Source organism: Aspergillus oryzae, chromosome 3 (genome assembly GCF_000184455.2).
Source record: "Aspergillus oryzae RIB40 DNA, chromosome 3".
Lineage (NCBI taxonomy): Eukaryota > Fungi > Ascomycota > Eurotiomycetes > Eurotiales > Aspergillaceae > Aspergillus > Aspergillus oryzae.
This window is the reverse complement of record NC_036437.1, coordinates 1,622,664-1,636,149: the sequence shown is the minus strand read 5'-3', so window position 1 is coordinate 1,636,149 and position 13,486 is coordinate 1,622,664. Positions and strand designations below refer to the sequence as shown.

The following is a 13,486-nucleotide window of genomic DNA, read 5'->3' as shown; positions in this document are numbered from 1 at the left end:
ATCCGCTGACGTAATTTTCGATCCTTCTGGGCGATTGCGAAAAGTACGTTGAGACAGTTCGGAGACTTTTTTTCTACGGTTCTCTTGGGGAGGGGTAGAAAGGGGAAACCTTGTTCTGCTGTCATATTGGAGGAAACATGAGTAAGAAATAACACGTCAAACATCCCATGCCCTCCCAACTGTCCAATCTAAAGGTGTCCTGGATGTGCACCTGCCGCTGGGACGATCACGATATCATTTGCCGTTTCTAGCGCGCGAGCCGGACGATCGAGTGCGAAATTTTCCTGGCAGTTGCTTCGTTCGATTTACTAAATCAAGCATGGATTTTCGGCCCGGACGAGGACAGTGCTCGCGAACTGAACGGCCACGTCATTTATCAAAACCGTTTTTAACCGCTAGGGCGTGGTCCGATTCATACCTCGAGCTATTTTTCGCACTGATTAAATGTGTCCGAACTTCAAGCTGATCCACTCGCAGATTTAGTCTGACTTAACCGTCTTTCGGCTTATCTGATGCACTGTTCATCGGTCAATTTCTCTTTTAATGCCGAACAGGTCTTTTCGACAAAGACCACGTGATCTGATCTAGGGTTAACGTGCATTCATACTCGCTTCCCCTAGTTTCTGCAGGATATCCGACCATCTTGTAAAGTTGTTGTGCATTTCTGAAGGCTTTCAATCGCAGAAACGTCGAATAAATGTATAGACGATGTCCAAATAAGCTTATCTTTAAAGCCTGCCTCCGTTGGATCTCGCACAGCTTGCTTCCTCCAACAGGATCGAGCGTTCTGGCTCCACTCCAACTAGGCAGCAAGATGAGCGTCCAAAGAGAGATGGGATACTGGGGTGGCAATGTGAACGGTCTCTCCAATCATGGAGGCTGCTTGCTGCGCGGTGACAGGGGCTTAGTTAATAGTGATGTGACCCGAGAGGGAGGTACCGGTACTTGTCCAGACGTTGCAGATCTGGGCTATGCGGATGTACCCATCGTAGAAGCTTGGGCTGAGCTTCCCGTGTGGCCGGGGCGTGTCAGTTCATCTGTAGAGGAGGGCTTTTGGATTGGTCCGGACTGGTATCCGTCGGTCGAGGGTGATGCTCTGGACAAATGTGCCGTGTCTAGTGGCTGTGGCAGGCGCTGACTCTTCAACTCCACCTGTAACCTGCTCCTCAGCTGCTGGCTTGTTGAGCGGTCGAGTGGTCCATATTATATAATCCTCAATTTCTGCACACTGCGTGTGGATGTCTCTGTACCTTGCTTTCCGGGACAGATCATCCGCCATCTTTGCTCCACTTTCTCGGAAACAGGAATATATTTCCATGTACGGTAATTAACCGTGTAGTAAATTTGCTCCTCGGAGGGATTTGCATGGATTTGATTAGAGTTACATGCTAATGTGTTGTTGGGAAGATATTGTGGAGGTCGTCTATACATTCAACGCCCAGCTAAGTAAGTGTTTGTAGGTGTCTATGTGTAAGGAGATAATATCCTGAATCATTAATTGGGTACAGCTTAACCTTTACTGTAATAAATGTTTGATATAAAATAAACGGTATTTGGAGGCTGTTATGCCTTGCAACATGTGACTGCACATCATCTGACAGGGAGACTCCATATGGCCCGCCGTGTGACCTCCCTGACATTATAAAAATGAGCAGCCCATTCCATTACATGATATCTTTCCGTGAAGCTCTGTGTACATCGATGAAAGCATCAGGCTTTGAAAATTTTATTATCTTCTCTCCCGAAATCGACAGCAGGGTTCCCCACAAAGACATATCTTGTTCAATTGCTTCCAATAATGATCTGAATAATCAACGGTGATCTCACTTCCCGCCGTCACTCCTCGCGAGACGACAATTATGCGTTCCTTTCCCCGCCAATAGAATCGCTGAAACTGACTGTTTGGACGACAGGAGTGGTTGATGAATCGCGTGAAATTGCCCATCTGGCCTTGGAAGACCTGGTACGTTCTGGTGCGGGTGCCACCTAGCATTACGTCGACACCCTCGATGCCTTTAGTGATGAGACCTGTGAATTCGCCAATGGCAATGCCACGGTCGAAGTTCTATCCGTTGTTGGGTAAGATAATGTTAACCGTATTTGAGTTAAGATGGCAGAACTTACACTGCGAGCTATGACTCCGTTGTTCTTTCCGCTGGTTGTATGGAACAACTGTACTGGTACTGGGTTTCGCACGCCCCCGAACAATGTGGAGAAACATGAACAATGATTCTTCTCGATCTCATCAGACTGCCTTTCTTTGCACACCAAACACACGTCTGGATCTATTTCAGGAACCCGGCGAGGATCCTCTGTGCCAAAGGCAGCCGTGTCAAGCACGCACTCATCGATGAAGCGAAAATGGAAGCCATTTGGGAGCTGAAGATGCTCATATGTTGAACTCAAGGGGACTGCTGGTCTTCCTGTTACTGTTACCCATTCATGTGGGTGGCCATGGTACTGCCGTGTCTCTTGTTGCCCAATCACCTGGAGTAGATCCCTCCAATCCGGATGCAACGTATCAGCGGCCACCTCCAGACTAGACCGGATATGTCGGAGGCGCGTGGAAAAGCCCTCTCCAAAGCCAGTACGGTATTTGCAGAATCGGTATACCCCGGCGCTTGCAAATATCAAACTAGCCCAGCCGCCGGCATCTTTGATTTCCTTGTATCCGCGCCAGATGGCACTGAGTTGAGGTAGCGGTTAGCTTGGCGACTTATAGTTCAAGAGGTATATCGCATACATTCGGTTCCGCAGATCCTTTTCTTTCCAGTTGAGAACCGCACAGGCCTCTCTCAAGCCCATCATTCGGATTTCCATAGCCGACAGGTTAGGATTCTCTAAGCGAAGAACAGCAATACGAGCCTCGTAACATTCAATCCAGTAGGCTTGTACTATCATCTCAAGCGCGCGAGAGGACTGACTTTGGTTATAGTATTTTAAGCATAGGGTGTTGACTGCCCGGAAAACCTGGTGACAGTTAGTTATCGTACTCTTCCTTCACCTACCAAGACCTCAGGAGACTCGAGTTGAAGCCCTTCGTTTTACGACGCAAATAGTTGCACGATATAACATACCTCTCCACTAACGCCGGTGCGGATGTCTATGCCGGGTTCTATGACCTGAGTTGGTTAGTTCAGGCAGTCATCTTTCTTTTCAGCCCGAGAAGGCATACAGAATGGAATCGACTCAGCTTGACAGGTGAAAACACTTGTCTCCAGATACCCGCGATGAGTTTGTCGGTTGACGTTGGTTCTAGAGCTGGGGCAGATGTATCTTTGCTTGGGTTTTTGCGCTGGGGAAACCTGGTGTCACTATGCACCTGGCGAACAGACGACTTTTGAGCATCGTCAGTCATCCCATTTGAATCTGATGCAGCACAGCCGTCGATCTGAGATTCAGTCCCTGTAATGGCAGCATCCTGGGTATGCGGAGCCAAGCGAAGACCACTAACGGTCTTTCTTCGCTTAAGGGAACGTGGTCCATGGTCATCTTGGTTGGTTTCCGGAGCGGCGGTGGTATCTCGTTCGTCGCACTATATGGAAGGTTAACCATCTACCGAAAAGCCACATATGGAGGGAACATCGTACAATTATCTCTGAGACATTTGGAGTCAACTGAGACAACGGTACAACACGCTCATTGTTTAGGTCGACGCAACCCTGGCCAGTTAGCACATGGTATCGGCAGACTGCAGCATTAATCTGATTCAGTAAGACCAACCAGAACCCAAGAACTACCTTGGAATGCACATGGTACACCGGAAAAAAGCGAAGCTTCAATACGGAGGAAAAGGTGGCTATTCGTTTGCTCGTGTTCCAAATCTTTCCTAGGACTGCCTTTTGACGCTTGAATCGCAGATGTCAGTTGCGCGGGGAAGTCTGGATTCTGAAGAAGACTACACAGCTGAGATACTAAAGAGAGTGAAGATGAGGCCTCCATGCCGACTGTAGACCCACTCTAGATCGAGGACTCAACAAAACGAACCCTTGTATACTGCCATAATCCATAAATGCTAAGACAACGTGTGAAAATTCTGCCTGGGCAGAATTGCTGACTTATCATCGATCAGTACATAGCATGACGTCATTTATCTAATCAGCAGTACTGTCTTCTGGAAAGAAAGTGTATATCATGATACAATGACAATTAGGATAATTTCTCCAGGGTGGTATGTGTCGGCGTGCAGTAATTGACTGTGGTAGCCCGTATAAGCGCTATGGCAAGAAATGAGCCCTTTAACTCTGCTGCCTTATCCCTTTACTTTTTAACGTTCATGTATATGCATCACTCCTACTAGAATTTACGAGATGAAGTCAATCAGGGGGGAAAAATACTTGAAAGGCATCGCTTGGAACGCTTCTATATACATCTATATACAGTGTTAGACTTGCTACAATATAAAGAGACTGGCCGTTATGCATTGATTTGCCGCTGAATCGGAATGGAGCGCGTGTTTGTGCTCGCGGTGGTTCACAGTTGGATATACACGCGTCTGCCACCACGACGTACACATCGGTGGTGGTATGTTGTAGTCTGTAACTTCGTAGTTGCGTCTTGTCGGTGGTTCCCTGAGTCAGACCCATGGTCGTCTTGAACCGATCGACGGAGCCATCCGTGGTGTCGGATGTCGCTGGTGAGAACAGATATCATCAAGGGCTACCCCGAGCCTTGTTTGCGTCCTATAGCCATTCAGGTGCCTTGCAAGGGTGATCTTCCCGATCCTTCTCGATTTTATCCAAGATCCACCCAGATTTATACGGTCCTTCATCACCTTCCGGATCTCTTTGGTATCCCAGCCGATAGGAGAAGGAGAATCCACAAGTCTGGTCGTGGTAAACGAACTGGAAGCACTTGGAATGCTCATGACACGCTTTCTGACATTGCTCAAAAGAGCTATACGCTTCCTTCTCGACCGGGGTCATATCCGCGGGCGACTTCTGTCTCTGTCCTTCAACACCGGGCGCGCGGAACATCAAGTCATCGGAGAGATTATACCAATCATCGCGCTGCGAGGGAAGCGCACGACCCATGAAATAGTCATACAGTTCACCAATAAGAAGCGGTTCCTGCTCATCGTTAGCCATCCACTCACTCACCTCTAACAGGAATGAACGAAACACATACCTGTGGATGTTTCCGCCGCTGCTCATAATTCCACATCGCATTAACATCCACCGGCGTAACACTATGCATAGTAATCAACGGCTGACACCCATGTCGGGACCCAGTGTTCGGACCGGGCCCAAAAGGAAGCGTATTCTGCTTCTCGCCCTGCATCATGGGCCATTTATTACTCAGCTCGACGCCCTTTTCCTTCAGGGCTTTCATAAGCACGTAATCGCCGTAGATCTCGTCGTGCATATGCTCGTCATATCGAGCAGCCAGATCGGCATCTCCGTCCAAGACGCGCTTCATCGCTTCGCGCGAGAGGATCACCCCGCTTCCTCCGTGGGCGAACTTCTCGGATTGGAACGTCGCCGCCGAGCCCAGATAGAGCGGCTTGGCAGGGTCCATCCGCGCCAGCCACTGCACTAGATTTCCCCAGAAGAGGTACGTGTCGGCCTCGACGAAGACATACCAATCGTGGCCCGGGCGTCGCTCCCAGGTTTCCACGAGCATGTGGATGAACTTGTACTTGTCCAGGTCCCAGGCGGCCTGGCGCGAGGTCCGGAGGAGCCGGATGTCCCGGCCTGAGGACAAGTAGTCTTTGATGGTGCGATAGTAGGCGAAATCAGGATGGGTGGCCTTTAACGTCTCGTTGACGTTCGCGAGCACGTCGTAGACATGGTAGGGTCCGATGTCTTGCTCGGAGTCGGCGAAAATGAGCGGGTCTTGGCAGCATCGCAAGGCTGTGAGGAGTTGCGTGGGGAGCTTATCGTAGATGATGTTTGATCCCGTCTTGACTACCACCTGGATGTGGGAGGTGTCGAGGAGACCGCTGCATCGGACATCACTGGGGTTCCATGGCGATGACGAATTGTGCGTGGGCGAGACGGTTTGAGGAGACGAACTGTGGAGAATTCGGGTCTGTGGGGGATTCACAAACACGATCCAAACAATGATGATGGTTGACAGCAGGATGGCGCTGCCGCCCAGCATTCGTCCCGAACATATGAAACGGTTCATTATCGACGTCCAGCAGGGATGAGAGGAAAGTTCTTTGTATGCATTGACAATGAAGTCTTGCAGGAATTAAATAAAAAAAAATTGGTAAGCGTGTCTGTTTTTCTGAGAGTGGGCTGAAGATGAATGGATTCCGCAGTCAAGCACTAACGTTCTTAATTTAGTACGACGAATGAGACATCGTATTTTAGCGTTTCCACTCGACGTCACGACAACTGAGACCCTGGTGGCCCTGCCAAGACGTTAGACAATCAATGTTTTACTTACTGTGTCCTGTAAGTAACTCTGGATCCGTCTCGGTAGTTGCCAGTTCTGCGGTCATCTCATGCGCCCTGCCGTTTCGCCTGCCTTTTGTTGTTACTTAGGGTTAATTCTAAACCCCAGAGCCCTAAGTCCGCAACGACCTCGGTGTGCCAGTTAGGCGTCCTACTATTCTTCCTGCTCGTATTGCCCGTCTCCTCCCAATTCTACTTCATTGTCCCACCACCTCCGGGGAAAAAACAATACTCTCGACCTCAATCCGTGGTACGACATCGGACAGGACCTGAACATTACATGGAACGGCACTCCCACGGGCTACATCTCTATCGCCATCCATCAACGCCGTCCTGCTAGAGACGAAGCCGAATTCATCCTCAGTCAGTAATATCTTGATATCCCTTACACAATCCAAATACAAAACCAAATTACATAGATAAATAAATACCCTAGGACTTGGTATCCCGTTGGCTGTTACTGTAGGTGCTCTTGCGGGGATCTTGATCGCGAGACGGTTTAGGAGGAAGAAAGTTATGGAAAACTCGGTTATAGGGTATAAGGTACCTGTTGATAAGAGTGGGTGTCGGATGGTGGGACCGGCGGAGTTGGATAATACGGCGCGTAAGTTGGAGCCGGTGGAGATGCCGACGGATAATCATTGCCTGAGGGGTTGAAGTAGAAGGGTTTATGTGTAATTGGGTGGTATATGATATATGATATATGGAGTTTAGGGCTTTGAGGGGATATGATTAGATTGTTTTGTGTTTGTATTATGGCCATATACCCGAATAGCATCTGGGGGTTTTATTAGGTTTCGAAGTATACGTTATAGTGATTTCCTTGTATCTATCATTTGTGCTTTATTCGCCTCCTGGGGTGATTTATTATCATGCAGCTATTCATATAATTAGTCTTCTAAATAGACTTTTCTAGAAATTCAGGGACTAATATGTGTCAGGCCAGCGCTGACAGCTTATCTACTTATCCCAATAAAAGTCGACCTTTCTGGGCATTTCAAAGCACTGGTATGAAGGCAATGCCTATCTATATGCTTAGTATAACTAACCAGGCTAGATATCTGGCAGAAGTTAACCCCAGCTTGTGTCTTTAGGACCGGGAATACGATTGAGCTGGTAAGTCGTGTCTAAGAACAATGGATAGCATTTATACCTGCGACAAATGTATGGTTGATATCGTCTGGAAAAACAGCGTCTATTCATGTCTTGGTGAAATACAAAGAGATTATATTACTGGCTTGTTATACCATTCTCCATCCTCCCAAGTTGCGTTATGTCGCGCTGCGTATATTGTATTTTGTACAATTCCCCATCTCTCACGGCCTCTTCCTGCATCCCGTGCAAAGTGTAATCCGGGACAGGATAACTAACTAGTGGTAGTGATCGCAACCCCCGAGGTCACGACGAGCTAGCTCGCGCGGGCCCAGCCACGACGAGTCTTCCTCAGCGGCCTTGCGCAGCCGCTCGGTAACGGCGTCCATATCGAGACCGAGAACCTCTTCAATGTAGCGAGGGAGCTCAGTGTTATCCCAACCTCCGGCGAGGTCCGCCTTCAGGGCCTGGCGCTTCCGACCAGCGGCATAACCATGCAGAGTGACGTCGACAGAGGTGTGGCCTCCCGTCGACCAGTCAACGCCGGCGCGAGAGGACATAAGGGCGGCGATGCCGGCCCCGATACTGTCTGCGTCGAGGATGGTTTGGATGTCCGCGTCTTCGACGTTCTCGAGTCCGTAAGCGGGGAGAATCTCGGAGACAAGGAAGTCCCGCTCGTCGACGTCGGCCGGGCGGTCGTTGTCCCAGACGGACTGGAGGTAGGCACGCGAGTGGGTGGCATTGCGTAGAGGGAGCGGATCGTAGCCGTTCAGGGTCAGGCCGCCGGTTTCGTGGTCGGCGGCAGACAACATGATCGTGTCTGGGTGTTGGTCGATCCAGTCTCGCACCCAGGCTACTACGTTGTTGTACATGACAGTCTCGAAGGCGTGGTTGGCTGGGTCGTTGTCGTGCCCGGCGTGATCGATTCGGGCGGCCTCGATCATGAGGAAGAAGCCCTTGTTCCGGCGACGAGTGGCGCGGTGGAGAGCATTCACGGCTGTCTCGGCCATCTCAAGCAAGGAAGGTTCGTCCTGGATGACGCGACGATCCATTTCGTAGCGCATGCTTTCTGTGATCGGTTAGCTTTGGCCCTCCCTGCGTCAGGAGGGTTGATCGACTTGCCATCGCTGAAAAGACCCAGAAATGGTAGATCTGCCTGACCCTGACCCTTCCCAAGAGCATTGAACTCTTCGCGGCTCGTGGCGACGGTGAAGCCCTGCTCCTCTGCGTAGGTCAGTAGGTCGAAATCGTCCGTACGGCAGGATCCCTCTGTGCTGTTTGGCGAGAAGTTGCAACGTCCGCCACCGAGAAGCAGATCGACCATGAGGCCGAGTGGATGACTATAGCCGAGCTGTTGCTCTGCGATCAGGGGCATAGATCCACGGTTGGCGGCGTGAGCGGCATAGACTACACAGAATGAGCAACGTTTGCGGATTAAGTGCTGGGTGAGGAAAATGTATTTTACCTCCGGGGGTGGCATCGCTGATGTATGTCGTGGACACGAGACCAGTTTTCATGCCTCCAAGCTTAGCGGCCTCGAGGATGGAACCTACAGGCTGGCCATCGGGTGTGACAGAGATGGCACCGTTGTAGGACTTGTGTCCGGCAGCATACGCGGTTCCAGAAGCAGCCGAGTCGGTGATCATGTTGTTGGCGGAGTGGGTTCTGACACGTCCGATAGCCTGAGAGAGAACTTAGCACCGAATCGCAACCTCATAATCCCCAGGTCAGGACTAGAACCGGCTTACCAGGTCGTCCACTGGAAGCTCATCAATCTTCGGGTTGCTGCCAGTCGTGCCACTATCAACCAGAGACATAAGGTCGCGGGCCATGTTCTGCGACGCAGGCCCATAGCCATCGGGAACGATATAAATAACGTTCTTTGCCTGGACAGAAGCTGCAACTGCAGTCTGGACAAGGGCTGCGCCCGCAGTGATGGCAGTGCGGATATGCATCTTGATAGACGTTTCTTAAAAACAGAAAAGTTAAAGGGACACGTTAATTGCCGGTCTTTCAGGTGCGCATGGTGTAACTTTTATAGATCCTTCCACCAATTTCCGGCATGCCGGCCCCTGAATATCTCCAGCTCTCTGTTCCTAGAAATACTTGGTCAATTATATTCAAAATAGCGCATCTCACTCCACGCTCCCCAATTGGAACCAGCTGTCGAACAACGTGCCGGAAGTGCTGAGATTAGGGCACTTGGCGTTTTCTGTAGGGCCATCTCGGGTATCATAGTTCTAATTAAGCCTGTGTCCATGTTATTCGAAGGAACAGCTACATAGGGGTCCGCCAAGGCGGCGGAACAGTGCCACTGATGTTACCGCCAGATGCCAAGAGCTGTGATCGAAGCGAGAGGGTAAGCAATCAACCAGCAAGTAACCGGGGGTCTCTAATGGTATCGGGAATTGTAAGCGACTCATAAGTGGATCGTGTCTGATGAGTTCTTGAATCAGAAGATGCCAGTCTCCCACGTTCTCATCGGCCAAGAAATAGTTCATTGCGATGCTCTAGCACTCAGCGACAGCGGCGCTTGGCTTCGTGCGGAGTAATTTACCTTCGTCTTGGCCACTCGCTCAGGCCCCCTTATTGGTATGAGTTTATCTGCTCGATATGATTTCAGCTAACTGACCTTGATAGTACCGTATGATGCGGCAGTTCGAATTGATAATAAGGATTCGTTTCTCGGGGGCTAAGTGACACCTGCTTCATATATCCGGATATAGAGGCTGAATCAACGGGCTTCAGATCGCCATGTGCCGGGGAAAACATACTGGCCATTTGTCACCATCACGAAGGCCGTCTCGTCGCAATGGGATCCATGAGGTAGTTGCTTAGATGTGGAAGATGGACATTAACGTGAGCACGATAAATTTCTTTGGTGACTAGATTGTGGTGTGGGAGCTGCACTGGACATGCCAAGCAATTTTTCAATGTAAAGAAAACGCACAACGCATAGGCTTAAGACACATAGCGAGTCGCCACCCTAGGTAGGAGTACAAAAGAAAATTCTAGATCAAATAATCAACTATGCAGAGCGGGGATAATCAAAGGGTCATCGTCCTTGCGAACCAATGGCTTCATAACTTGACTGTTCAGCTTGTCTTTTCTAACCTGGCACTTCGAGATCATGATGTCGATATTGCTGTTCTCCGCGAAGAGCTTGTAAACCTTGACCATCTTGTCCTGGCCCTGACGCAAGCAACGTGCATAGGCCTGTCTTTCGTGGTTCATGTTCCACCAGACCTCCATCTGGATAATGACGGATCCCGATTGTAAGTTAATACCTGTACCACCACATCCTGCAGTAACAAGCAAGGGTGCGGAAGATGTCCCGTTAGTGAACTCCTCTCGGACGGCCTCCTTTTGTGTGTGTCATTGAGGGTGCCATCAAAACGAAGACAAGTGACGTCCGACTGCTGCTTCAATACCACGGCAACAATGTCCAGAAACTTGAGATAGCTGCTGAAGATGACAACCTTCTCATCGGGCCACAGTCAAGGGTACGCTTTCGTTGCGATGGCGTGCAAACATGCAAAGACAAAGGACGCAGAAATCGAGAAAGTCGTTCTTGAAGCCAAAGAGATAGCCAACGATGTAGTGGGAAATAATGTCCGAAACGTAAGGCCATCCAGCATTGGGAAAGAAGACTCGCTCCAGCTGCTTAGATGCCTGGTTGAATTGCTTCAGGATCTGCGGGATAGAACCGCGTCTCATGTCGAGGCTTGTATGGCTGTTCACAGAACAGATCGGATCGCGTTGTCTGTAGAAGAGATATACAGATTGATATCAGATATAGACCATCAAGACGGGATCTGTTCGGCGTATGATCGGCTCATTGCTGCTAGTGCAGCTAGATGGGAGGCAGCTACCTCCATACTCTTGTCCTTCCAAAAGTGGTCTAGCGCCTTCACCGTGAATCTTCACCAAGACCATATAACATTCTACTTAGCTTACCATTCTCCTTCCTCTTCCCATGGATCGTTCTCTCGTCATGTATTGTAGGTCGATTTCGTCGCAGATATCTGAACCTGCAAGAGCAACGCTTACCACCTCTCATACTGCTGGAGTCCTGGACTATGTCGCAGTTTCTCCTACCACATTTAATACTGGTCTGTTGCTGGTTCGTGGTGCCCTTGAGCTACCCATCTCGTGTTTTCCTCATCATTTCGTGATTTGGTGGCAAAGCACTACTCCGACGACTGAGATCATTCTTACGGTCGAAAGAAGATCCTTTAAAGTTTGGTCCAAACTTAGGCCAATATTCAGTGTAGCAGCAGAACGAACATGTCTTTGGCCCTCCTTCTTTTGAGTATAAAGTCTATGGTAATTGTCGTGGTTTCCTAGGTTGCTAAGTTCTCAAAGAAGCAGTTACGACCACCATTTGCCCCTGCCTGTGACTTCCGCGACTTGGAGTTACTAAAGCATCTTGATCTGTCTCTGTGAGTCTTCTCTATTATGTTACAGCTTACTCCCAGTATTGCCCCACCAAGCATGTCGTTCTCACGGTTGTCACGGCCTAACATGCCACCTCCAGCGCTCCCACCCCCGTCGCCCGTAAAAAGACTGAGAATGTCTTCGTCTCAAAGCGAAGTCTCGTCAGGAAACTTCTCTGAGCTTGTAAAAGCTGAAGTCCAGAGACAGAACGACAACTGCTTTGCATGCGGCACTGAGATCATACAAGTAGCTCATGTAATTGCAAAGAGCGCCCCATCCGTAAGCAAAAGTGTCTAGGATGCTCTTTGTTACTATTTACTGATAGCTTCTATAGGTACCCTTACTCCAACAGCGCGGTCTGATTAATTTCGATTTAAGGGGTCTGTAACGGCGGGAAGCTATATAGGCCTGACCAGGGCATTCTGAATCGTTGATTCAGAATTATTTGACCTTTTGGCCTTGTGGAATATCGGGCCCTGGCGATATCTCTTACAGGGTCCCGAGAATGGTATTGGGCTCTGCCCAACATGCCATGTTATGTTTGACAGAGCTTCAGACCCTGGTTTCATTTTCTTCCCGACCGACATTCAATTCTTTTGATTGGACTACAGAAGGAATCATGCGTCGCTACGCCCCGGTGTATTCAAAGGAGTCTGATATTCCACAAGGCCAAAAGGTCAAAGAATTCTGAATCGACGATTCAGAATGACTACGTGCATCTCAACCCCCGATCTGTCACTCTATACCTCCCGTTTCTCTCTTTCTATCTTCTATACTTCAGCTCAATGCTTCACATAACGACCTTTTTTCCTGAGTACGTTCTTAAACAAATTGTAGCACTGTACTATTAGGAAGCCCACCAGGCACGACTTCTGGTTCTGCCATTGCTATTCTAAATCTATTCCTTCCTAAAGCCCTGTCTCATCTTGAAATCGTCTTCAAAATGAGATCCTGGGTCATTGGGGTTCAACTGAGTAGCTTAACAACATCCATGGACTCAAATAATGGCGCAAATCGGTTTATTGCATCATTTCCCGTAGCATTAGGTCCCAGAACCCAATTACTACTGGCATAGACCTCATTATGAATATCAATGACCAAAGAGTCAGGCAGAGTACAAACGTGATGTGTGTCCTGTATATCCCCAATATTATGGGTATCCTGGACGATTCTGTGAATATCTGTGTCGGTGGGGGGGCTCTTCTGATCATCATGGTCGGATTCGTCGTCGCTTCTCTTTCTCTTGTGGTCCTTAGGTGGAGCGTGGTAGGCTTCTGCAAGCCTCTCATTAATGAGATTCATGTCGTCAAAATACAAACGGCGCAGTGTGGCCAGTTGATCAATCGTAGTCCGGTCAAGTGCATAACAACGGGCGCTTCCTAATATAGCGATCCCTCTTCGAATGGCAGCCATAGGGTGCCCATGCCATATCTTAGGGGTAGCAAGGGTCTTAAGAAGGCTGATGGATCTGTACGCTGGAGGCAAAACGTCTTTCAAAAAGTACCCCCGATATAGTCCTCCGTCCGCGTTTTGTGAAACTAGGCCTTGGGAGGCGA

General features: G+C 49.3%; 4 protein-coding genes across 4 annotated transcripts; 1 reads left to right on the top strand and 3 right to left on the bottom strand.

The window, feature by feature from the left end:
- Window positions 1-1,710: 1,710 nt before the first annotated feature.
- AO090023000623 (SET domain-containing protein) lies at window positions 1,711-4,003 on the bottom strand (the record flags this gene model as incomplete). The annotated part of the gene is made up of 8 exons (XM_023235685.1): window positions 1,711-1,715; window positions 1,828-2,065; window positions 2,125-2,686; window positions 2,744-2,970; window positions 3,078-3,122; window positions 3,176-3,535; window positions 3,591-3,691; window positions 3,988-4,003. The coding sequence occupies 8 exons, from the start codon at window positions 4,001-4,003 to the stop codon at window positions 1,711-1,713; spliced, it is 1,554 nt and encodes a 517-aa protein (XP_023090685.1).
- A 679-nt stretch (window positions 4,004-4,682) lies between these two features.
- Window positions 4,683-6,129, bottom strand: AO090023000622 (uncharacterized protein; the record flags this gene model as incomplete). The annotated part of the gene is made up of 2 exons (XM_001821094.3): window positions 4,683-5,069; window positions 5,128-6,129. 2 exons carry the CDS (start codon window positions 6,127-6,129, stop codon window positions 4,683-4,685), a joined length of 1,389 nt encoding a protein of 462 aa, XP_001821146.1.
- Window positions 6,130-7,771: 1,642 nt separating this feature from the next.
- On the bottom strand, window positions 7,772-9,448 carry AO090023000621 (alkaline phosphatase; the record flags this gene model as incomplete). The annotated part of the gene is made up of 4 exons (XM_023235684.1): window positions 7,772-8,558; window positions 8,612-8,900; window positions 8,959-9,175; window positions 9,242-9,448. The coding sequence occupies 4 exons, from the start codon at window positions 9,446-9,448 to the stop codon at window positions 7,772-7,774; spliced, it is 1,500 nt and encodes a 499-aa protein (XP_023090684.1).
- A 1,075-nt stretch (window positions 9,449-10,523) lies between these two features.
- AO090023000620 (uncharacterized protein) lies at window positions 10,524-10,955 on the top strand (the record flags this gene model as incomplete). Its single annotated transcript, XM_023235683.1, has 2 exons — window positions 10,524-10,768; window positions 10,835-10,955. The coding sequence occupies 2 exons, from the start codon at window positions 10,524-10,526 to the stop codon at window positions 10,953-10,955; spliced, it is 366 nt and encodes a 121-aa protein (XP_023090683.1).
- Window positions 10,956-13,486: the final 2,531 nt, after the last annotated feature.